Raw genomic sequence first — 26,070 nt, forward strand, 5'->3', positions numbered from 1 at the left:
AAAGCTAAAAGTATTCATTAGACGTGAAGCTGGCTCTTCTTATATCTTCAGTAGCCGCCGCAGGAGAAATCCACAAAAGGTTAAGGCCTTGTCTCAGGGGGTCCGATCCCGTGCGTCTGATTCACGTGGACAACCTTTTGTTTCCTCATGTTAATCCCGCGGTCCGTCCTTTTGATGTACCTCTTTCGTTCTCTAGCGTGATCACGCCTTGAAATAGAAAGTCTTCTGAAATTTTGCCTCGTGAAAGTACTTTTTACACCAATCACCTATAATTCATATAAATATAAAATATGAGCAAAACCTCAATACTTAGCACGGTGAGTAGCTAAAATTAGGACAAAATAACAGTGTAAAATGTGTCAAATAATCGCTCTATCATATCTCTACTTAGAAAATAAAACAAATGATTTTTTGAGCTGTCTTTTGCTTAATTATATCAGTGCATTTTGGTCATTTCGTCCATTTCCGTTAAGTTTAACGGATTCCGTCACCTTTTCAATTTAGTTCAAAGCATGAGGGGTCGTGTTGTATATTTTGAAACCATAGAAAACTTTTCTGTGTATTAGGTTAACCACAGGGGACTTTTTTATTTTTTACCCTTTTTTTTGGCATTAAATGGACTGATAATTGGACCAAAGTCATGAATCATGGAGTATACCCCCGCCCCATCCCCGCCCCGCCACCCGCAAAAAAAAAAGTATATATATAATATGCAATTTAATTAATTATAAACTTATGATAATGATATTATTAGTTAGATGTATTATATAATGTATATTAATATATATAATATAATTGATATTATCAATTATATAAATAATTAGACATGTCTACTAATAGAATTTATTAATTAGTTATACTAAATTTACTAATACATTTATACTAAATTTCTAATTACACTTAATAGAATAACACTTTTTTTTCAAAAAAAAAGCACAAACACAATAATGAATTAGTGATTGTATTTGTACCAAAAGTGAAAATTTGACTATTTTAGTTGTATTTATTTCATCATGTTGGATTGTATTCAAATAACTTTTGTTTGATTGTTTTTATGAGTTTCAATTGTAAAATTACAATAAATAATAACTTGATGATGTGTTGATATTTTAGTATTTGATAATTTATTAAAATTTAACTATAATAAAATTTTATTAATCTCGCGACGACAATTTTATTAACCCCGCAGGTGCCCCGCGAGGGAAGCAGGGCGGGGCGGGGACGGGACGGGGAGAGTGGAAGGCGGGGGCCAGGGCGAGGGTTGGGGGGAATTAATAGGCAATGGGGCGGGGGTGGGGGAGGGGTCCCCGCCCCAACCCCGCCCCGTTGCCATCCCTAGTTGGGTACCACCATGGAGAGTTACTGAATGGATGAATCAGTTTCTACTCTACCTTCTTTCCTTCCTGCATTTCCCTTGCTAAAGCGGGTAGAAACTTCCACTTTCTTTCTTGCACCAAATAATAACAATAATAATATAATTGCTATAGGTCCCATACTCTTTTGGATTATTCACATCAAAGGACAATTTCTTGTCGCTGGTCCTTCTATTTATTCGTTAGTTATCACTCACGCATATTATCTTCTCATCAAAGGTTTCATATTGTTTTTTGATGACTTGGTAAACATCTTCTTATTTCCTGCACTTTCTTTGATCTCGGACTCTATCCCAAACCTTTTCTCCAACTTCACTCGTCACCGTTTCTCATTTCACTACACCATTCCTCATTACCACCAATTCACCCAAGGAGCAGAAGAGATAGAGAAGCTTCATCATCAACCTCTGGACTGACTTGTGAGCCCGAAACCATTTGAAGCAAACTTGTTTTGTCTGCTACCGTAAGTTTCATTTCGCTTCGACTTCACTAATTTTCAATTTTTGCAACTGCTTGGCATTTTGTTAAATTCGTGTCATATGGTCTTAGCAAAATATTATTGTTCGTTATTATTATTGTTATTATTATTAATATTCTTTTATAGACTCTACAATTAGTTTCCAGTTTCCATTCAAGTTTGCAAGTGAAGGTTTGAGGTTGAGAATGAGGTGATCTAAACAATTTTAGTTCGAAAGTTTGGCAGCAAAATTAAAATATTTTGCCAACTTATTTTAGTTGATTGTCTATTAAGTTTTCAATTTTCAGCAAAAAAGGAGATTGTCGTTTCGATTTCCTTTTTAAAATTCATCTTCTTATTAGTTAACTTTCATAAAAAGGAAAAAGAAAAGCAAAGGATTTCGTTTTCAAAATCCACAAATCAAACAGAATTTTTTTTTTTTTTGTAGAGATCATTTTCCTGACTACATTCGTTCATAACCAGACAAGACGAGGGATTTAACATTTCCAAAGTAATTTACTTTTCTTTTCTTTGATTTCCTTTTCCTTGCTAAATTCGTAGAACAAATAGGGCCTTATTACTAGGAATCTCCCCCCCCCCGCGCGGGCGGCTTCATGCTATGGTTATGTTAACGCGCTCATTAGTATAAATTCTGAATCAACTGGAGTTGAAATTGATGAAAATAAGTTTGATTTTCAAACTCTTGATCCCATGCCCATACGATTTTTAGAAAGAGGATAATTTTGTGTTTATATGGAGATTGATTTGAGCTCTAAAACTATGGCCCCGTCTGAAAGGTGAATTTTTTAGTGTTTGTCTAAAATTTTACTATAAATTACTGTAGAAGTTGTAAGAAAAATTTTTAGAATGAAAAATTTTTTTTCTTTCTTTTCTTTTCTTTCTTTCTTTCTTTTTTCTTTTCTGTCCCCTCTTCTTCTTCTCCCTTCCGCTTTCCCCGGCACCTCTGCCTCAGACTGGCAAAAACCAGCAGCCATGGGAAAATTTTTTCCCCTTTTTCTCTCCCCTCTTCTCCCTCTCCTCCCCTCATCCCCGCCGCCCTCAGCAGCCATGAGAACGTGCAGCCATGGATTTTTTTCTTTTGCTTTTTCTCTCCCACTCTCCCCCCCTTTCCTCCCCCTTTCCCGCCACCCTCCCCTCCTCCCTAGTTGCGATCTGGTCGTCCAGTAGCCATGGGACATTTTTTTTTCCTTTCTCTTCCGCTCTTCTCCCTCTCCTCTCCCCTCCCTCGCACTCCGACGTCAGAGTAATGGAAGCCATGAATTTTTTTTTCTTTTTAGGTTTTTCTTCCCCTCTCCTCGCCTCTCCCACCACCCTCCCTCCCTTAGCTGCGATCTGGTCGCGCGACCAGATCGCAGCTAGCGGTAGGGGGAAGGTGGCGGGGGAGGGAGAGGAGAAGAGGGGAGGGGAGGTCTCAGTGCCGGAAAAGGTGACTGGCGTTGAGAGCGGTGGTGGAGGTAGTGGCTGGCGACGGAGGACGTGGTGGGTTAGGTGGGGGAGAAAAAAGAAGAAAAGTTGATAGGAAATTTTTTGTGTATTTTGAAGTGTGTAAGTTAAAAACTTTGATAAGTTTTTGGAGTTCTTGTAGTAAAAGTTGTTAAAAAATTAATATTATACAAACTTGCAAAAAAAATTGAAGTTCCAAACAGACCCTATAAAGGCCTTCCGTTTCCAGATCACTGGTCAGATTATAAACTTTAAAAAATGTGATGCCTTATTCCATAATCAACCTTTTTTTAATTACATAATCAACCTAAGATAGTCAAAATACATAATAAAAGCGTGCAAGGAGTTTTTCGGAATGCACATCCGGTCATGAAACCAGAATAACATGTTTTACAACCTTTATTTTACTTTCGGCCAAAATTTTGCAAATTTCTTGCCCTTTTCTTGAGATAGTACACTTTTGAGTATCACCTCACAGGACAATTTTTTGTCACCTGTCAGTCTGTCTTGTCTTTTTTTGATCAGCACCAAATTGAATCAATGTCGGCTATTTCATCACCAACTACCATTGCTTTCCTTTTTCTTCTTTTTTGTTTCTGTTTTGCTTTTATTGGTTTGTAAAATTCGTCCACCAAGTCTGTCTTTCTATCAAGTTGCTTGCTTCATTTTAGCTTTTCTTTTCAATGGCGAAATGCACTGGTAACCCTCTTTGCAGCAAATATATTGACAAACAATAAGCATCAACATATCTAATTTGATGTAAAACTAATCAGTAGAATTATTTGTGTAAAACAAGAAATTCTTGCAAAATAGAATCTAAAGAAAGAATTAAAGGAGAAAATATACTCTTTGTTTGCTTTCTAACTAATTCCAACTTAAATTTAAACTATAATTTCATACGCTGTCTGTGTAAATAGATAAATCTATATTTAAAAGATTAAAAAAAATCGCTTCGGCATAAGCATGATTGATCTTCACTTGCATTCCTCAAGTAATTGAGGAAAGCTCATCATAATAATATAATAGATGTGAGCATTTTGAATTACAGTTACTGTCATATAAAATTCAATTTCTACTTTCGTAGTGCTGTAGATTAATCACATCAAAGGACAACTTATTTCTCCCTGGTTAATTCATCTATTCCCACCAGTGCAGTGATTAGCCACACATTTGCTTCCTGGTCCACGTATTGCTCAGTTTCCACTATCTTCTTTCAGACTACATTCTAATTTCTGTATATTGTGTGGGACAACAACGACCTTTGAGCACAGAGTCTACACCAAAAGGCGTCGACAGGTAGTGAAGCTTCATACTAAGTACTAAGCCCGATACCATTTGACCGTAAGCTTCATTTTTCTTCAACTTCTTTTTTCATTATCAAAATTCGCAAATTCTATTGAATTCTGTTAAAATTCGTCAATATGGTAATTACAATCCCTATTTTTAGCAAAAGATGGAAATTAATTATGATCATTGATAAAGTTTTACAAGAGGAAAGCCTCAATTAAATCAAGAACTAATATTGAACTAAGGGTAGAAAAGGCATTTGTGGTTAAACGAGCATACAGGAAAGTTTCAGTAGTTTCGAAACATATAATCGGATATCTCATGATTTGAACAAAGCTGAAAAAATAATGGAAATCGTCAAAATTAACGTGTCTAAGGCACACGCGCTTGTTTTGCAACTGATAGTACCTGAAAACAGTTTTTTATAATCAATTTTCAATCGATATACCTATTCTGTCTCTTATAAAAAGCATCCTATGGTTAACCCAACCTATAGAAAAAAAAAAATTCTCTGTAATTTCAAAACATACAAGTTGGATTTGATCCGAAACTTTCAGAAAATATATTGAAAAAGGAGTAAAGTTTCTTGAGAGAAATCAACTACCAACCTTATGCACACTACTTTTGAGGTATGGTAAAAGTTTTAAATTTGGATTTTTGCTATTATAATATTATCTTAGAGGGCCTTTTTTAAAATTTTAAAGTAAGAATTTCAATACTTTTTCTTTGTATAAAGTGAAGAAAAATTTTGCAAATAATTGCTTATATCTATCTCAAGCTCTCGGGTAGACAATAAAACTAGACCCTACGATACCAGTACAAGATTTGTGAGTGTTCACAAAAAGCGAAAGTAAACATTGTTGAGGTCATAAAGGCCATCAAAAGGACTATTGTACTTTTATGTGTGCAATGAATGATTGTGGTTTTTTTTTTTTTTATCATCGTGTTACTCCATATACAAATATTAACCAAATCAGAACAACTATTTTATGTGTGAAAGGGATGAATATATATTTTTTTAAACTACAGGAGACTTTCTTGTAAGTTGTTTAACCACAAGAGGTGTTTCTGCATTTTATCCTCATATATATTAGGATATTTTTGTCATTTGGTCTACTCACGTCAATTAATGATTTTCATCGTCTTTTCAATTTAGTTTGAACAATAAGATGTCAAATTATATATTTTGAAACTATTGACAGTTTTCCTATAAATTTGCTTGACCATAAGTGGCACTTTTTTTTTTTTGAGCAAACTTTAGATAAATTGGAGTTGAAATTGATGTAACGCAAATCTGTATCCGCTTTCAACTTTAGTTTTCAAACTCTTGGTTCTTGGAATATATTGAATTTCGATTCACGTGAGAAACTTGTTTTCCTCAGGTGATATGATGACTGTTTTTGGACTTATACATGATTGCAAAAAGTTAAAACTAATAATTATGATAATCACAAAAAGGGGGGAAAAATTGCTATTATATTTTTCACCAATTCTCTTCTGTCTTCTATTTTTTCACAAGTTTTGTGCTGACCATTCTCATTTTTTAAACGTTTCAATTGGTCTTTAGTCCATTTAATAAGGTTTTATACTAAGTTTAAAATTCATAAAAAATCTATAACAATAAAGAAAATATAAAAATATACTAAAAGAATATGTGAAAGGAAAAAAAATTCCCTAATTGTTTTGTTTTCCTTTTTTTTTTGTCTGAAAGTTCATTTGATTTTAACAGAGACTCAAATGCTACCCCCATGCATACGTATTAATTGGACCAAAAAAAAATCGTCAAAAGTCCTGGTGATGGCTGCGCCCCCCCCCCCTAACCCTCCCTCCGTCCCCCCCCCTCCCTCTCAACAAGAATTATAGAAAAATGGTATTGCCTCCCCTTCACTTCAACTTTTTGCCTTAGGAAAAATATTAAATTGTCTAAATATTTTTAGAATGTTCCTAAATTAGTTGATCTACAAAATTTAATTTTCTAGTAAATGCTTTATATTACATATTATTTTCTTCGAATTTTGTTTATTGTCTCCAAATATATCCCATTATTAAGCATGTATTATAATTAACTTTTGTAACTAATTGGCTATTTCATTTAGTACTTTAAAGTAAAACTCTGGGATATGTTCATATTGATAGATTTTTTTCCTTATGTAGGGTGGTATGAAAACGAATATAAAAACATGAGCTGCAATATAAATTTGGCATGGTAAGACATTTTTTAATTCAATACTGGTTATACAAGTTGAATCTGAATTTATTGGTGTTCTTACAATTATCTTCATAACGAAGAACTTATTGTTAGACAACTTTGGATTAGAATATTTTGTATTAAATTACAAGTAGATATCAAGTTCGAATCATTAAACCAAAGAAATGGAAAAGAAAATTAATTTATAAGTCCAATACTATTCTGGATTTTTAGAATTTTTTACAATTTGATTTCTTGCTTTTCTTTCTTTTTTTGGCATTAAATGGACTGATAATTGGAGCAAAGTCACGAAGCAAAGGTTGAGTACAATCATTGAGAATTTCTAAATGGGTGAATCAGCGTCTACTTCTTTCGTTCTTGCATTTCACTTTCTTATGCGGTTAGGAACTTCGACTTTCTTTCTTACACCCAATAAAGAAAGAACACACACACACACACACACACATATATATATATATATATAAATTTCCCATACTATTCTGGATTTCTCACATCAAAGGACAATTTCTTGTGGCTGGTCCTTCTATTTATTACTCACGTAATTGCTCCATCATCTTCTCATCATTTCAGACAACATTCCAATTTCATATTGTTTTCTAATGACTTGTAAACATCTTCTTATTTCCTGGCCTTTCTTTGATCACAGACTCTATTCCAAACCTTTTCTCCAACTTCGCTCGGCACCATTCTTCATTACCACCAATTCAACAAAGGAGCAGAAGAGATAGAGAAGCTTTCATCAACTTCTGGTCTGGCTTGTGTGCCCGAAATCATTCGAAGCAAACTTGTTTAGTCTGCTGCCGTAAGTTTCATTTTGCTTCTACTTCACTGCATTTTTAAATTTCAGTTTTTGCAATTGCATGGCATTTTGTTAAATTCGTGTCATATGCAATGATGGAGCCAGGGGGCTGAGGGCCTAAGTTTTAAAAATTTTAATTCATGATATGTAAATATATGTATAAGACAAAGTTGGCCCCCCTAATTTTTTACAATTTTAATTTATATTATGAGAGTTTTTATATATGTGTGTGTGTGAATTAGCCACCTTTGATTTAATTTTTTCTTTAAAAAAAGTTATTTATTTTTTATTGTGCTAATTATTTAACATTCAAAAAAATAAATATATAATTGATGATTCGTAGTAAATTGACCCAATTTGATATATTATAATAAAAGACGCAATTCATAATTATCAATGGGCTAAAACAAAAATAATTATTTTATTGGTCCATATACAAATATACAATTTAGCCTAATTGATAAAAAATTTTAAAATTAGTGATCTATCCTCTTGTTGACCATATACAAATATACAAATAATTATTTGAAGGCTTGGTGAAAACAAGAAATTGAGTGATCTATCCTGTTGTTGACAGATTGATTATATTTGTTTTCACTTTTCTTATATCAATTGCAACTATAAAACGGGCATTTTCAATTATGAATATAATCAAAACAAAGCTCCAAAACAAGATAAAAGATAATTTTTTGAATGATTGTCTAATAATGTACATAAAAAAGGAAGTTCAAAAATTTAGCACTGATTCAATTATAGATGAATTTAGTTCTATGAAAGAACGTAAAGCTCAATTTACTTTTAAGAAAATAAGTTAAAATTTCCAAGGTATGCTAACATAACTTTTGTCTTTTATTAATTGAAAATAGTTATATTTATATTGCATAGTTATATTTTTGTTTTTGCACAAGTGACACATTGGAGCATTTTCTCATAATGTACAATTTGGGTACTTTGTCATGTTACACGATATTTTATCAAAGGTTATTTCTTGTCCTAATTTTTGTTATGACAAAATAGACATACTTTTATAATTAAAGTTAATATTTGATATTTTAAGATGTCATATATTTAAATAGATGAAAATTATTTTGAATATAATATATTAAGATAATTTTGTTCAGAAAAATTTTGGACCCCCTCCCAAGGAAAAAATCCTGACTCCATTCTATAGTCTATAGAATGGGCATTCTCAATTATGAAAATAATCGAAACAAAGCTCCAAAACAGGATAAAAAGATAACTTCTTGAATGATTGCCTAACAATGTAATAAAGAAAAGAAGTTGTCAAAAATTTAGCATCGATTTAATTGTACATCAATTTAGTTCTATGAAAGAACGTAAAACTCAATTTACTTTTAATAAAAGAGGATGAAATTTCAAAGTATGTTAACATAACTTTTATCTTTTTCTAATTGAAAATAGTTATATTTATATTGCATAGTTATATTTTTCTTTTTGCACAAGTGACATATTGGAGCATCTTCTCATAATGTGCAACTTAGATGGTTTGTGATATTATAAGATATTTAATCAAAGGTTATATCTTGTCCTAATTTTAGTTATTACTATGTTACATATTTATGAAATAGATGTACCTTTATAATTAAAGTTAACACTTGATATTTTAAGATGTCATATATTTAAATAAATGAAATTATTTTGAACATAACATATTAAGATAATTTTGTTCGAAAAAATTTTGGCCCCCCAAGGAAAAAATCCTGACTCCGTCACTGGTCATATGGTCTTTGCAAAATATTATTGCTCTTTATTATTACTGTTATTATTATTAATATTCTTTTATAGACTTTGCAATTAGTTTCCAGTTTCCATTCAAGTTTGCAAGTGAAGGTTTGAGGCTGAGAATGAGGTGATCTAAACAATTTTAGTTCGAAATTTGGCATCAAAATTAAAATATTTTGCCAACTTATTTAATATTTTAATAGACAAATTACACTTTACCCCCCTGTGGTTTAGTATTTTTTACATAACCCTTTTATGATTTTAAAAACTATACATAATTAACCTTTTCATGATTTGAATTAAAGTGTCAAAATGACAAAAATTATCACTCGTAATGGAACCGTTAAGAATGTTAAAATTACCCTTATCAATACATGATGCACTAATCCGATATGATTTTATATTTTACCATATATCCCTCTTATGGTTTAATACTTTATCATATAACCTCCTTTATGGTTTTCAAAATATACACATAACTCCTCTTGGTTAATGATAATTTTTAACTTTACATAAGGGTGTTTTTAATATTTTAACTAGCTTCATTACCAATGATCATTTCTGTCATTTTGACACTTTAATCATACCATGAGGAGGTTATATATAGCTTGTGAAACCATAGGGGGATTATGTAGAAAAACACTAAATCACAGGGGGCAAAGTGTCATTTGCACTATTTCAATTGATTGTCTATTAATTTTTTAATTTTTTAAAAGAAAAAAAGAGATTTTCATTTCCGTTTCGTTTTCAAAATTTGTCTTCTTATTGGTTAATTTTCATAATTAAAAAAGAAAAAGAAAAGCAAAGGATTTCCTTTTCAAAATCTACAAACCAAACAGGGGAAAAAAACTTTTGCGGAGATCATTTTCCTTACTACCTCCTTTTCAAAATTCAACTTCTTATTACTTAATTTTCATTTAAAAGAAAAAAGAAAAGCAAAGGATTTCCTTTTCAAAATCCACAAATCAAACAGGACCAAAAAATGAAAAAAAAACCAACTTTTGTAGAGATCATTTTCCTTACTACCTTTCGCTCATAACCAAACATGATGAGGAATTTAACATTTCCAGAGGAATTTACTTTTCTTTTCTTCCATTTCCTTTTCTTTTCTTCCATTTCCTTTTCCTTGCGAAATTTGTAGAACAAATAGGGCCTTCATACTAGGAAAACTTCCTCCTCCCCCCTTCCATCTGTCCAAAAACAAGACCAAAAAAATCATGCTATGGTGATGTTAACGCATTTATTAGTGTAAATCTTGGATCAACTGGAGTTAAAATTGATGAAAATGAGTTTGATTTTTAAACTCTTGATCCCATGCCCATAAGATTTGTAGAAAGAGGATAATTTTGAGTTTATATGGAGATTGATTTGAGTTCTAAAACTATAAAGATCTTCCATTTCAAAATCACTGGTCAAATTATAAACTTCAAAAAAATGTGATGCCATAGTCCATAATCAACTTTTTTCTAATACATAATCAACCTAAAATAGTCTCTGTTTTTGAACTTCAAATGACATAAACAAGGGGAGCAGATCGTCCCCAAGTCTAAAAATTTATGTTATTTGCCCCTGAAATTCTGAAAGATTTTCATGAGGTTAGGGATGACTTTTAGAATTCTTTCCAATATTAGATTCTTGTTCACGAATCCAGATGACAATTTTGAGCTGGGAAGGATATTGGCATGAAAGAGAGGGTTAAAAAAGATCTTTAAAAAAAAAAGAGTAAAATTTGGCCCTACAAAAAAATTTTCATGTTGACCCGAAATTACAGATCTTGAATTCTTATCCTGACTTAACTGGCCAAGACTTCCTGATCAGGGAACATGTATAATTTGCTAAAATACATAATAAAAGGGTGCAAGGAGTTTTTCAGAATGCATATTCAGGTCATGAAACCAGAATAACGTGTTGTACAACCTTTATTTTACTTTGGGCCAAAATTTTGCATAAAGAAAATAAACATTATGTTTGTATATCAAATTTTTCTAAAATAATATTTTGCTTGCATTATAAATACATTTTTAACTCATTTTTTATATTACTAACTATCTTTTTATCTCGCATACATCACATCACAAAAAATATTATCGTAATTATTTTATATAATTATTTGAAATAATACTCTATCCAAACAATTATTTTCCTTTTCTTGAAATAGTTCCATAGGTCTTGCAGTCACTCTTGAGTAATCACCTCACAGGACAATTTCTTGTCACTTGTCAGTCAATCTTGTCCTTTTCTTGATCACCACCAAAGGGATTTAGCTTGGTGGCCACCAACAAAAAAAAAGGCTTAAGTACCAGAGATTCAAATTCCATCCTTTGAAATTTTTTTTTTAAAGAAGTTGTCAAAATACTTCTTTAATTTAATCGAGTGTGTATGTTTACTAATTCTTTATACAGTTTTTTTTCTTTTCTCTATAGAATAGGATAAATTAGATTATAGGAATATTGTTGGATAATTCAGAAACCTCCCCTGAGATTTATAACAATTTCATTGAGCTTCCCTATGGTTTGAAAATTACACTGACTTCCCTTAATTTGATAGTTTTAGTAACAAAATTTTAAAATAATATTAACTTGGTTAATTTTTTAAATGAATACCCAAAAATACCCTTGTGTAATGAGTTTTAATTTATTTTTCTATATAATTATAAGATTATTTAGTATAATTATAAGGAAAGTGTGCCAAATTTTTTATGTCCATATCTACTATAAACAACTATAACAATAATTTTATTACTATGATATGATACTTTTGATGGTATTTTGTTATAGATTTATATTTATAAGATAGAAAAGAAAATATTGAAATAATTAATTTAGAAGTTATGAATTTTTGGAGTAATGGGATTATCATAATTTAGTAGTGCTTTGGGGCTATTTTTTATTTATTGTTAATTTTAATACCAAAAATAGAAAACAAAGATCAGCAAAAACATTGGATAATATATAAAATTAACTTGTCAAAAAAATCACTAGTTCGATATTTGATTATAATAGAAACTAGAGCCAATAGTGGTAGTTCTATAGTTTCATTAGCGAAAAAAAAGGAATAAGAAGGAAAAAGAATGAAAATATAATTTTAAAACTCATTCTAAGTGTAAGCATACCAAATAAAGGAATTTCATTAAAATATTTAAGAGTGAAATTATCATTTTAAATTATTTGGGAGGTATGCGTAATTTTTCAAATTTTAGAGGAGCTCAGTGAAATTGTTAAAAATCTTAGGGAAGGTTTTTGAAATTATCCTGAATATTATTGTAGTCAGCCAAAAAAATAAAAAAAAAATAAAGGGAATCAATGTCGTTTAATTTGCTCACCAACCACCATTACTTTTCTTCTTCTTCTTCTTTTTCGTTTTTGTTTTGCTTTTGTTGGTTGAAAATTTTGTCCACCATGTCTGTTTAAAACAAGAAATTCTTGCAAATAGAATCTAAAGAAAGAATTAGAAGAGAGAATATACTACTTGTTTGCTTGCTAACTAATTCCAACTTAAATTTAAAATATAATTTTATACACTATCGGCATATATAGATAAATCTATGTTTAAAAGATTAAAGAAAAAGTCGCTTCCGATTAAGCATGATTTCTCTTCACTTGCATTCCTTGAGTAAGGGAAGCTTATCATAATAATATAATAGATGTGAGCATTGAATAAGAGTTACTGTCTAGGTCAAAAATAGGTTGACGGGTCGAATTGACATTCGAGTACAATAGAAAATCTACTTACCCAAACACGACCAGTCAATTCAAAATGGGTCAGAATACTTGACCTGAACCTGAAAATTTCGGATGAACGGATTAGCAGGTCCACTCGAATAATCTGAAACATAATTTCAACTTATTAATTTACTATTGTAGTTTCTAACAGAATAAATTTCGCATAAGACTAATTACATAATTAAATAATAAAAATTTTGATAAAACAATTCCAAACGGATTTGAAATAAGTTAAAACACCGTAAAAGTGTTTTATCCTAAATCAGATCTAAAAATAAATTAAGATACTATAAAAATAGAAAATAATGTGATATATCATTTTTCCAAATTTAATAATTCTAACTTCACACAAGTTAAATAAATCATACCTTGGGGGAAAAAAGAATAACTTAGTTTAGTTAGATAAATTTTTTTATATTTATTAAATTATTTTTAATTTATAAACGGGTTATCGGTCAACCTGTGGATGATTTGAATCCGACCTATTTTTTTCGGATTTATCAGGTTCGATTCAATTCTGATTCAAACCGGTGTTAGATTCATATCATGTATTCAAATTGTGTCGAAAATTAACACCCCTATTCTCATATATGAATCAATTTCTACTTTCGTAGTGTTGTAGATTAATCACATCACAGGACAAATTTTTCTCTCCATTCAATGACCGTATCTTCCCACCATTAAAAGGGTGCCGGACAGTTGTTAGCCACACATTTGCTCCCTGGCCCATGTATTTGCTCAGTTTCCATTATTTTCTTTCAGACCACGTTCTAATTTCTTTGCTCATAAATTTTCTGTATATTTGCGGAACAACAACGAACTTATTTGATCACAGGTTCTACACCAAACCTTCCTAGCATCATTCTTCAGTATCACCACAAAAGGAGTCGAGAGGGAGAGAAGCTTCATCGAGTGCTGGACTGACTCTAAGTACCAAGCCCGATACCGTTTGACCGTAAGCTTCATTTTCTTTTCTTTATCAATTTTTGCAAATTCTATTGAATTCTGTTAAAATTTGTCACATACGGTCATTACGATCATCTTTTTTTTTTCCCTTTTTTTTCAACAAAAGATGGAATTTTATTATGATCATCCATTAAGTGTTACAAGAGGAAACCTCAATTAAATCAGGAACTAATATTCAATTAATACACTACTAAGCTAACACTCAGCCAATTCCCGATTATCCTTCATGCCCCCCTAAGTTCTAATCATCTTTAACGTTTCAATATTGTAAATTAGATAAATTGGAGGTGAAATTGGTGTAACTCAAATTCGTATCAACTTCGAATTTTGGTTTTCAAACTCTTAATTCTTGGAATGAATTGAATTCTGATTCCCATCATAAACTTCTTTTTTCGCTATGGATATGATGATTTTAATGAAATTGATATTGGATTTATACACGATTGCAAAAGGTTAAACTAATATTACGAATAATAATGATGAGAGTGAGGGAAAAAAATATTATTTAATAGTGTGGTTTTTTTACCAATTTCTATCTTGTTGTTTCAAATGTTATGTGCTGACTGCTCTCATTTTTTTTAAACGTTTAAATATTCTTTATTCCCTTTTTTTCCATTTTCCTTCTCTTTTTTCCCCCTTCTGAAAGTTCGATTCCGTTTGAATAGGGACTCAAAATGCTATCCTATGCCTATGTATTAATTACCAAAAAAGAGTAAATTACTTGTACTTCTCATGATTTAGTGTTTTACTATATACTCCTCTATGGTTTAAAAACATATATATCACATTCTCATCGTTTGGGTTAAAATGTCACCATTAGTTTTTTTTTTTATTAAAACTAACAGTGAATAGTAAAAAGTTAAAGTCAAACAAATAAATTGACAAATTCAGCATTTTACTGCTTTTTTTCTTTTTTCCTTTTCTATCTCTTTTTTTTTTTGGAAAGAAAAGAGATGATTTTGAAAACCTATACTTTGATTTACAAAATCTTAATTTTCTCCAAATACAAAGAGATGGAAGGGAACAAAAACATAAATAAGAAACAAAAAAAGAATGAAGGGAAATATAAAACAAATATATAAGGAACAAAAAATATCAAATCTTTTTTTACTGCAAATATCATTATAGATTTTTAAACAATATCTTTAATTGTATTTTCTAGTTCTTATTTATTTATTTTTATTTCAATTTCTCCTTTTTTATGTTTGGAGGAAAAAAAAAGATATAAGAAAAGGGTAAATTATCAATTTATTAGTTTGACTTAAACTTTTTACTATTAATCATTTGTTAGTTTTAACGAAAAAACTAATGGTAACACTTTAACCCAATTCATGAGGGGGTTAGATATAGGTATTTAAATCATATGGGGGTTATGTGATAAAATATCAAATCTTAGGGCATAAAAGGTAATTTGTCCAAAAAGTCAAAAGTCAAAATACGCGTGTTGGACAACTTTCGGCAGGTTAAAAGTTAAAACCCAAATTAGTTAAAATATCAAATCTTTGGCTGCCAATTCCTGTTTTACTAATGCATATTGATTAAACAAAAAGATCAAATGAAGCAGCACCAAATGAATTGCTTTACTGTTCATGTTCTTTCTTTCTTTCTGTCTTTGAGCTCGGCTTTTCCCAAACAAAATTATTGCAGGTCTCTCTCTCTCGTTGGTTTCCTTGTGCAAGTCGCTTTCACTTTTACCTCTGCCTGGATATATGGCTGCTGCCTTAGTGGGAGGCTCATTCCTCTCCGCTTTCCTTCAAGTGCTATTTGATAGGATGGCTACGCCGGAATTCGTGAATTTGTTTCGTAATCAGAAGGCGAATGATGATCTCCTCAAGAAGCTCAAGAGTGAGTTACGCACTGTTGGAGCCGTGCTCGATGATGCAGAGAACAAGGAAATACGGAACCAATATGTCAAGGAATGGCTTGAAGAGCTTCATGATACATTTTATCAGGCAGAGGATTTAGTGGACAGAATCAGCACTGAAGCTCTGCGAATTAAGGTAGAAACTGAGTACCAAAGCTCAACCAGCACTTGTACATATTCGGGTGATGAGTTTCTTAGTAGGATCAAGCCCGAGATAGAAACAATAGTGGCGAGGCTGGAGGGATATAACAAACAAATTATTCCCTTGGGTTTGCAAGTTCTTCATTCCAGAATAAAGTCACATCACAAATTTGAAACATCTTTGGTTGATGAGACTACCTTTATTGGGAGAGATGCTGATAAAGAGAAGATAATTCAAATGTTGCGCTTCGAGGATGCAGACAGAGACAATATCACTGTGATTCCAATAGTTGGACTGGCTGGGCTCGGTAAGACCACCCTGGCTCGAATGGTTTACGAAGATTCGAAGGTGGAACTGAGTTTTCCTACCAGGGCATGGGTATGCGTATCAGAAGAATATGATGCTACCAGGATAACAAAAGAAATCCTAAGGGAATTCCGCATTTCTTTTGGTGAGAGTGATAACTTGCTCTCCCTTCAAGTGAAGCTACGAGGTGGCCTAACTGAGAAAAAGTTTCTTCTTGTTCTGGATGATGTTTGGAATAGTAGCTACAATCAGTGGGATAATTTAAGGAGCCCATTCAATGGTGGATCACGTGAAAGTAAGATCATTGTTACAACACGGAATCAGCAAATTGCAAGGATGATGGCCAAAGAAAGGTCAATTCATCATTTGAATTCCATGCTAGAGGAAGATTGCCGGTCTTTATTTAAGAAGCATGCGTTTGAAAATAGAGATGGCAATGAAAATGCAGAACTTGAAGAAATAGGAAACAAAATTGTGACGAAATGTGGAGGGTTGCCTTTGGCTGTGAAAACAGTTGCAGGAATTTTGCGTTCCAAAACTACCCCCGAAGAATGGAAAGAGATTTTAGTAAGTGAAGAGTGGACTCAAATGGATATTCCAGATGGCCCCCTGCCAGCATTGAGATTAAGTTACATTCATCTTCCTTCCCATCTTAAAAGGTGCTTTGCTTATTGTGCTGTGTTCCCCAAAGATTACCAGATTAGAAAAGAGGAAATTATTCAGTTATGGCAAGCTAATGATCTTTTAGGGTATCCTGGAGAAAATAAAAGAATTAAGAATGAGGGTGAAAAGTGCTTTCATGAACTGAGAATGAGGTCATTATTTCATCAGTCAACTGACCATACTTTCTCCATGCATGACCTTGTGAACGATTTGGCTTGGTTTGTTTTTGGGAAATACTGCCTCAGGTTGGAAGATCATCAGGAAGGCAATGCTACAATATCTGGTGCAAGACATTTTTCATACCATTCTAGTTACTATGACACATTTCGCAAATTTAATCTCTTGAGTCGGACTAAGAATATAAGAACATTCTTGCCATTGAGAACGGATCGAAATTGGAGTCATCTAAGCAACAAATTCTTAGAGGATACCTTGCCCCAATTCATGTCTTTAAGGTTTCTATCTTTGTCTTGTTATGAGAATATTGTGAAGTTACCAAGCTCATGTAGTGGTTTGAAACAACTTCGATTTCTGAATCTCTCTTCAACAGGAATAAAGGAGCTACCAGAGTGGATATGTAGTTTCTATAATCTACAAACTTTGTTGTTGTCATATTGCATACAACTTGAACAGTTGCCGGAAAATTTGGGAAAGTTAATTAACTTGTGTTGCCTGGATATTAGTGGAACTCCATTGAAGAAAATGCCACCACAAATGGGTAGACTGATAAACCTTCAAGTCTTGACTGCTTTTGTCATAGGCAAGGACAGTGGTTCGACGATTAAGGAGTTGGGCAAGCTTCCTATGCTACGTGGTAAGCTAATCCTTTCGGGGCTGGAAAATGTTTCCAGTGCCAGGGATGCATCAATGGCGAACATGGAAGGCAAGGAACACCTTGACGTGTTAACTTTGGAGTGGAACGGTGCTATCAATGATTCACAAGCTGTGAGAGATGTGCTTGATAATTTACAACCTCATTCAAGCATAAAGCATCTCAACATCATAGGGTATGGTGGAACAACATTTCCAGATTGGCTATGCAACCCTTCACTAAGCCGTTTGGAATCGTTGAGTCTATCTAATTGTGAAAATTGTTTCTCCTTGCCTGCACTTGGGCAGCTACAGTCCTTGCAATCACTTGAAATTGTTGGAATGAGTTGTATATCACTCTTGAGACAAGATTTTTATGGAGATGTCAGTGCAACCAAACCATTCCCATCTCTGAAAAAGTTGAGAATCGAGAAGCTGCCTCAGTGGGAGAGATGGCATGTGCCAGAAGGTGAAGTCTTCAATGGACTTGAACGACTCCGTATAATTGGTTGTCCCAAACTGATTGGAGAACTTCCCCGACAACTTGCATCGCTGCAAAGCCTTGACATATCTGGCTGCGGCAATCTTGTGCGTCCCAATGGTCAATTGAGCATCCTGAATGGAGAGAATCAACAAAATTTTTCATCTTTTCGTCAATTGAAGATTTCAGAGCTAGAAAATTTGAAAGAGTTGCCCCTACAGCTCAACCAATTATCCAGGCTTGAGGAATTGAATATTTCAGCGCTAAAAAATTTGGAAGAGTTGCCCCTACAGTCCAACCAATTATCCCGACTTGAGAAATTGACGGTTGATGATTGTGGGTCTCTCTCACCCTCGCACGTGAGTAGACCGCCTTCCTCACTTAAATCACTTTGGTACCACGGACGCTGCAATTTGGAATTGGAGAGTTCAAGCGGGGAGGGTGGTGGGGCCTTGGAGCACTTGACATTACTAAATTGTGACTCTGTCAAAGTCAAAGTCGAGTGGCTTGCCTCGTTTCCCATGCTGAAATCTGTTGCAATTTATAAATGCAAGAGTGTTGAGATGCTCTCAGTTCCTGCTGCACCTGCACTTGGGATTGGGAAACAGAGTGGCATGACAACTACTACTACTACTACTACTAGTACTAGCAGTGTGATGACGTCACTTCAACGCTTAAGCATCTCGGGCTGCGATGCTCTAATATTGTCTTTTCCAGCCCCCAGTCTAACGGAGCTTGATATCCAGGATTGCGAGAAGTTCACAAAGCTACCGCAACGGATGGAATCCCTCCTTCCATCTCTTCGATATCTATGTCTAAGAAATTGTCCAGAAATTGAGTGCTTCCCGGAAGGGGGTTTGCCCTCCACCCTACAATTGCTTAATATCGAAAATTGCAAGAAGCTCATGAGTCGCATGACAGAGTGGGGTTTGGAGAAACTTCCCTTTCTCACGCATTTGCGCATTAAGAGTCCCTGGGATGAAGTAGAGTCGTTTCTAGAGGAGGACTGGCGGTTGCCTTGCACGCTTCAATATCTTTACTTGGACTCCTTTCAGAATCTGAAAGTGCTAAACTATTCGGCTCTTCGACACCTCACCTCTCTTCAAGGCCTGTACATCAATACTTGCCCTCGACTCCAGTCCCTACCGGAAGAGGGACTGCCCGCCTCCCTCACCGAACTAGAAATCCTGCGCTGCCCACTGCTGAAGCCAAGGTTAGAATGGGAGAAAGGACAAGACTGGCCCAAGGTTGCCCACATCCCCTGCCTGCTAGTCGATGGTGACCTAGTTCCTTGATGATGACGCCGGTTACTCCTGAGGGCTCCCAGAGTTACAAGATCCTCATCATCATCTATTCATATAATTAAAGGTACTTCTTTGTTTTACAATTTTTTCTTTTCTTCATGTTTTTGGCTCTCTCATAATACTCTAAAGCCTCGAAAGGCAAAATCACAACTAGTTAATGCATCTTTTGTTATGATTTTAGTGCGAATTGCCTGTTGTGAATAACTAGGATGTGCTGAAAGGACAGTTGAGGTAGTGGTCTTTACTGATGCAACAATCTCATTATATATTACTTTCTAGCTACAGATTTCACCATTTGGAATGGGGCAAGCTAAAGTAAAAAATATTGGAATATTTTACTCTTTTGGCTTGTTAGGGAGGCACAGGGCCAACTGCCCCCCCCCCCCCCCCCCGGTTTGACCACATCAACGACTTCTATTTCTTAAGAACTAGCACTTAAAAGTCGGAATTTACATCTGATAATTTGATCATCTTAATCTGGAGTTCAGCACAAAGAAAGCTGGAGGAGCGCTTGAGGAGGTAAACATTTCTCAGAATATGTATATGAGGAATATGACATGATTAAATTTTTTTTACATTTATTTCATTTTTTTCTTGCTTTGATGACTTATCTTCCAAAATTAAATAAGCGTGTTTGGAACGAAGACTATTTGGGAAAAAAATTAGAATAACATTATAGTTAGAGATTAAAAAAAAATTATGATTGGAAAACGTGTCTTTATGGTGTAATTCAATTTTTTTTTTTTTTGCAAATAATTCCTTGTCCAAACAAAAAAAAAATTTGTGAGTTTCGTTAATATTTATTAGTGATGAAAATAAGTCGGGACTGTTGGAGATTTTTTCTGTGTCATCTTTTGTTTCTTGTGCTTCACAAGTATACAGTATACTCTTATCAGATTGTGCTTCTTCCTTCTCCACGGAGCACCAAATCCGGGGCTGCAAATTGCTGAAACCACGTTTAGAATGGGAGAAAGGACAAGACTAGCCCAAGGTTGCCCACATCAGCTGCGTAGGAGTCGATCGGCAGCCAATTCCTTGACGATGACGTTGGTTACTGGTGAGGACTTGCCTCCCACAATTACAAGACCCTTTGTTTCCAACTTTTTCTTTTCTTCATGTTTTTTGTTCTATCATAATACTCTGAAGTCTCAAAAGGCAAAATCACAACTAATTAATGCATCTTTTGTTGTGATTGTAGTGTGAATTGCTTGTTGTGAATAACTAGGATGTGCTGAAAGGACAGTTGAGGTAGTGGTCTTTACTGATGCAACAATCTCATTACATATTACTTTCTAGCTACAGATTTCACCATTTGTATTTCTTTTCAACTTTTTTTTTTAAAAAAAAATAAGAGTCCATGCTTTTGGTTCATTTCTGTGCTGTAGATTCCAATCAAGTAAGGCCACCAACTCAAGCAGACAAATGCTTTCCTCGTTAAAGAAAACCTTCAATGTTCTATAAGGTATTTCCAATAGTCAGACTGTTCTTAAACTTGCCAGGTGCATTCTATGCTTTCTTTGATGCATTCAATAATTTTTTGTTTGAAGCTATAAGCTTATTTTGCTTGACTTGTTAATGTGCTTGTTTTATAATCCTTTTAATTCTGCTTTAAACTATAAAACACAATTTGCTTCTTATAAGGAGCAGTCATAAAGTGCTCTAATCTTGTCAAAATTTGATGTATCTGCCATGACATGGATTGCTCTCTCCCAGTCCAGGTGATACACCTTTCTTAGTATTCTAAGGACCATCATTGCTCTCATCTTCAGCCATTGAAGAATTGGGGCTGGTGACCTCCCTTTTTATGCTAGAAATCAAGAACTACTAATTGCTGACAATACATTTGGAGTACAGAAAAGAAGAAGATTGGCACAAGGTAGCTCATATTTCAAGGATGTCAACAATCAACTTTTTCTGTGATCAGTTGTGCACTTTTAGTTTAAATTTTTTTTTTCTTTATTTTTTCTGTATATTGTAGTTTGTTGGCATATCAATATGCTTCCTTGACATCAAGATCTATGCTTTCTCTATGCCACAGTCATGGGAACTTTTAAAAATGTTTGAACACTACTAAGTACGATGTAAGGCAAGTCTATTGCAAGTATTAGTCAACTCTAATTAGGGGAACTGTTACACACCCAGTCTATATGAGTATTTGTTCCTGATGAGATCATTGTACCTTCACTTTTCTTTTCTTTTTTTTTTGTTAATTCTTGAATTTCCTTAATCTCTTCTGTATTTTCATGCTACTGCAAGACATCTTTCCTAAGATTTCTTGAATTTAAATGCTTCCATCCTATTACGCATTTTTAACTATTGTGGCAATTTCTTTTGCATCTTTTATTTATAATTTGAAGTTTACTGATTAATTGAAAAATTTTTGTTGCTAAGATGCTGGTAACCTCCACATATCTTTTAGCTTTCTCGGTTTTCCATGTAGCAAATAGACCACTCTGGAAACCATCAACCTAAACATCACAAGCGGAAATCTATCATGCAAGTATGTTTTTCGGGGCTTAACATCATGTTCTCATTATTCCTTTCGTAAGTCTTGGCTTTCAGATCTAGAATTGTCACGGCCCTTCTAAATATAGTCTAGACTTGGGTGCTTTATGTTGAATGGGGATGCTAATCACCAGTTTAGAATTGACAGCAGTAGGAATATCAAAAGGCACCAGTGCTAGCTAGAGATTTTTTTTTTTTTTTAATTCTAAATAGATGAAAGAGTTGAGTAAATTGATTTTCAGATTGCAAGATGGGGTAAAAGAGAAAAAGAAAGAAAGGTTCGAAATAGTAGGAATGCATATTTATGTTTCTTGATTTCATCCTTATCTACTCCTTGTGTCGTCTTTTGACACTAATCATCAATCATTCTGATGATAGTTTCTAGGGAATCCTAAACATTAAACTTATTTTAGCCCTTGGTAATCAGAAAAAGAACTTTGGTGATGAACTTTTGGTGATCACAAACTTTTTCCTACTTTTATTGAAGGCCATCCTAGCAATATTGGAATCTTTGAAGTGAATTTTAGATGAAGGCCTCGAATTTTAGTTGAAGTCCTTTAGAATTGAAAAAGGACTTCTTTCTGGCATGTAAACATCTTAAACCCTATGATGCATCAACTTGGTCTTCAGAATTGAAAAAGGACTTCTTTCTGGCATGTAAACCTCTTAAACCCTGTGATGCATCAACTAGATCAAGCTTAGTTATTCAAGTGAAAATATCTAATCAGGTTGTCTTATTACTGGATGAAAAGTGATGCTTCAATATCTTGACTCTTGGAGAACTTGGTTAGTTGATCTTGGGTCCTATAGATGTCAACAGTTGTTTCATATCCAGAGTTGGCTGGCTTCTTTTGAGCTTAAGCTGAGAGGATACCTGGTAAGAGCCATATTATCACCGTCATATGTTTTCAGTCATTGATACCTTACTACTTAGCAGCATGTTTTATGTCATTTGAATTTCCTATGTATTCCATATCATATGAAGTTCAGTAAAATCTTCAAGTCGCATTAGTTATGTTCAGTTATCTGCTTCTTTGTAGCTCTTTTCACCGAGCTTTCTTCAAAATATTCATTTAATTTTATATATCATAAGACATGTTAAACAAGACCAAAAAGTTGAAACGGGAAGAAATTGTGGAAATGAATGGAGGAAATGATAAATTGAAGGGATATGGCACAGCCTGATACCTCCTTTGTCTCAAACACAAATTGTCATGGGTTTCAGTAATGTCATCCTTTGCTTATTCGTCTTGGAAGGCATATTTCCTTTTTTGAGTACTTTGTTTATACAAGATGTATTGGGGGTGCCAAAAATAATCCTTTTCTTTATGGTTTTATCTCTGTCATAAAGATTGTTCTTAGATTAAAATGTTGCATACCACTAAGGTTATCAATTCCTGTATATCCTTCACTCTTTTTGTGAATGAATATGCTATGCAGAATATCTATCCGGACATTTTTCCAAGTTAATATTTCCATTACCTTGTACTCCTATTTTAAACTATTGCAGTGCTTCCTTTTGCATCTTCCACTTCTAGTAAGATGTTGGTTTCCTTCAAATATTTTTGGCTTCCTCAGTTTTTCATTATCCCTCGCATTAAGGTAATGTTTCTTGCTATAGACTTGACATGGCCCTTTCTGAATATAGTCCAGACTTGTGTGCTTTTTGTTGGTTGCAATGGTATTTTACCCCTTTTGACTTGGTAGCATTAGGCATGTAAAAGGCACCATTGCTAGATATTTATTTGTGTCTAATCGTAAATAGATGAAGAGTTCATAAAATTAATACGGAGAGAGAGTAGAAAGGGGTGCAAAAACAAAATGAGCCCAAAATCAGTGATGGATATTTGTGTTGATGACAGTTATGACTATATTTCATTCTTATCTACACCTTGCATTCGTGTGATTGCTGTGTAAATTTTCAACTTTCCAAGATCCTTCTACACAAAGAGGGTATAAACATCATATGAGTAACTTTTTTGAAACTAACCATCAACAATTCTTATACTAATAATTGATTGAGAGTTCCAAAACATAGAACTTCAGGTCACTTGTTTTAATAATAAACAGAAAGGAAGCATACATACTGAAGAATCAAATTTTCTGAAAAGGAAAAGACAACTAATTTGAAGTGGTTTCTGCTATCTCTTCCCCTTGTATGCTTTTCCATATGGAGTACCATTGACAGCATTCTATCTCTGGTATAAATTGTTTAGTTCTGTATTTGCTGCACAATCCATCTGTAATACTCTGCTCCACTGCTACTAATATTTTCATATTTACCCTATGCACCGAGATATTCTAGGTATGTTGCACTTTGTGTTCATTGTAAATATTTTCATATATTCTTGTAGACCTTTGATAAATTGGAATGCATTCCTGTAATTCAAGCACTATTCTTGAAACAACTGGTACTTAAAAGAGGTCATTCCATGAACAGAAAGTGCGGAATCACCTGCAGTTGCCTTTCCTGCTCCTCCTCTTTCCACTTACCCCATAGGAAATGGAAAAAAATTTGAAAGGTAAATCATTGCTGTGTTTGATAATTCTTTGCAGAATTGGGGCTATGATTATTTAGCGCCTCTTTTCAGAAGTACGTATTGCAAGGAGTTCAATTTGCTGCTTGGAAAGATGCAATCCTTCCTCGCGCATTAATGTTCAAAAATGTGGGAGCATCCTGTGGCTGAGAGCATTTTAGCTCGATGTTGCCTCTAGACTGCAACCATACCCTTTTGATGGTGGATATCCAGAGTTTCCCCTCTCGCTGAGAATCCAAGATTAGTGGCACCGATGAAGAAGAGTCGCTTCCATGATACTGGCTGCTGTCTTGCACGTTGCACCCTTACAATCTCTCACTTGGAGCAGCATAAGAGCTGAAGAACAATGACCTACAAGCGTCTTCAACACTTAACCATTTTGAAGATATGGAAATAGCTGTTCCATTTTGAAGATATGGAAATAGCTGACTGCTTTCAGCTCTAGTGGCTGCAAAAAGAGTGGTTGGCAACTTCCCGGCTTCCCTTATGCATGAAAAATGTGGTATTCATTGCTCAAATTACTATACAAGGGCAGAATGGGAGGGGAAAGATTGGCCTCAGGGTTTCTGATGTAAACTGCATAGCTTTCAATAGTGAACTAAATAGAATATTGCTTAGAACTTGATTGAGCTTGACCTCAGGGGCCTCTATCAGATTCATTTTCTTCGAATGCTCCAATGCCTCAAATCACAGGAGAATCATTTCCTGTGCATACCATCCCACCTTTCTGCTGAAAATCTCCTCAACTTTTTCTTTAGTTCTTGTTTCTCTTTCGGGATTTTTCTCTGTTCATGGCCAACCTTGCAGAACATCTAATTGTCTACTCCAACGATGTTATTGAAAAAGTGCAAGCCACATCTTAGTTCTTGCCTTGCATTTGCAAATTCAGGAGTTTTTCAACTTTTGAGATTAATTTCTTCTTCCTTTTTGGTGCATTCCTCCGGAGTCACTTTTTACATTGGATCATAGAAAAACTTTTCCTTTCTCTTTGCAATTAACAATAGGGCTACATTTTGTAATTCCTTTGCATTTCTTATTTGATTCAAAACTTAGTTTTTGGACACTCCTGGAATAGTTTCGTTTCAATCATATTACTGACGTGAATTTGGGAAGTATTAACATGATTATGTCTGCATTCAAACTTCGAATTATCACATCCACTAGGAAATGGAAATCAGTGTTAAAGAACTAAACGAATAGCAGATTGTGAAAATACAGAAGGAAAGTTAAGACACAAATATTTACTGTTCAGTGAAAATGTGGCTTGATTGTCATGTTAAATAAGTATTTGCTTCACCTAGTCCAGTCAGCAGTTTAAATCAACTACTTTTGACGACTTCTCTTCAACATTTGTCAAGTACCATATTCGATTTGTTTCTTGTATAATCTACACATCTTTTTAGTTAATGAAAATTGTTTACCTCAACAGATTATCCAT

At 33.8% G+C, this 26,070-nt stretch overlaps 1 protein-coding gene across 16 annotated transcripts; it reads left to right on the forward strand.

The window, feature by feature from the left end:
• Positions 1-1,598: 1,598 nt before the first annotated feature.
• Positions 1,599-25,567, forward strand: LOC113762598 (putative disease resistance RPP13-like protein 1). 16 transcript variants are annotated; one of them, XM_027306117.1, is made up of 10 exons: positions 1,599-1,836; positions 7,437-7,592; positions 13,890-14,009; positions 15,668-19,654; positions 20,487-20,647; positions 20,789-20,838; positions 20,976-21,052; positions 21,304-21,466; positions 22,824-24,617; positions 24,687-25,567. In XM_027306117.1, the coding sequence occupies exon 4, from the start codon at positions 15,730-15,732 to the stop codon at positions 19,579-19,581; it is 3,852 nt and encodes a 1,283-aa protein (XP_027161918.1). In that variant the 5' UTR covers positions 1,599-1,836; positions 7,437-7,592; positions 13,890-14,009; positions 15,668-15,729; the 3' UTR covers positions 19,582-19,654; positions 20,487-20,647; positions 20,789-20,838; positions 20,976-21,052; positions 21,304-21,466; positions 22,824-24,617; positions 24,687-25,567. The 16 variants fall into 16 exon arrangements, 15 of the variants coding, with proteins under 15 accessions (XP_027161918.1, XP_027161924.1, XP_027161926.1 ...); XM_027306123.1 differs by having other exon boundaries at positions 22,824-22,972; positions 24,450-25,567; XM_027306125.1 differs by having other exon boundaries at positions 22,824-22,972; positions 24,536-25,567.
• The last annotated feature ends 503 nt before the right edge of the window (positions 25,568-26,070 follow it).

The sequence above is a fragment of the Coffea eugenioides genome, chromosome 2 (genome assembly GCF_003713205.1).
Source record: "Coffea eugenioides isolate CCC68of chromosome 2, Ceug_1.0, whole genome shotgun sequence".
Classification (NCBI taxonomy): Eukaryota; Viridiplantae; Streptophyta; class Magnoliopsida; order Gentianales; family Rubiaceae; genus Coffea; species Coffea eugenioides.

What these genes read in the sequence shown, in the direction of transcription:
- LOC113762598 (XM_027306118.1), top strand. Translation starts at nt 15,730, where the DNA reads ATGGCTGCTGCCTTAGTGGGAGGCTCATTCCTCTCCGCTTTCCTTCAA.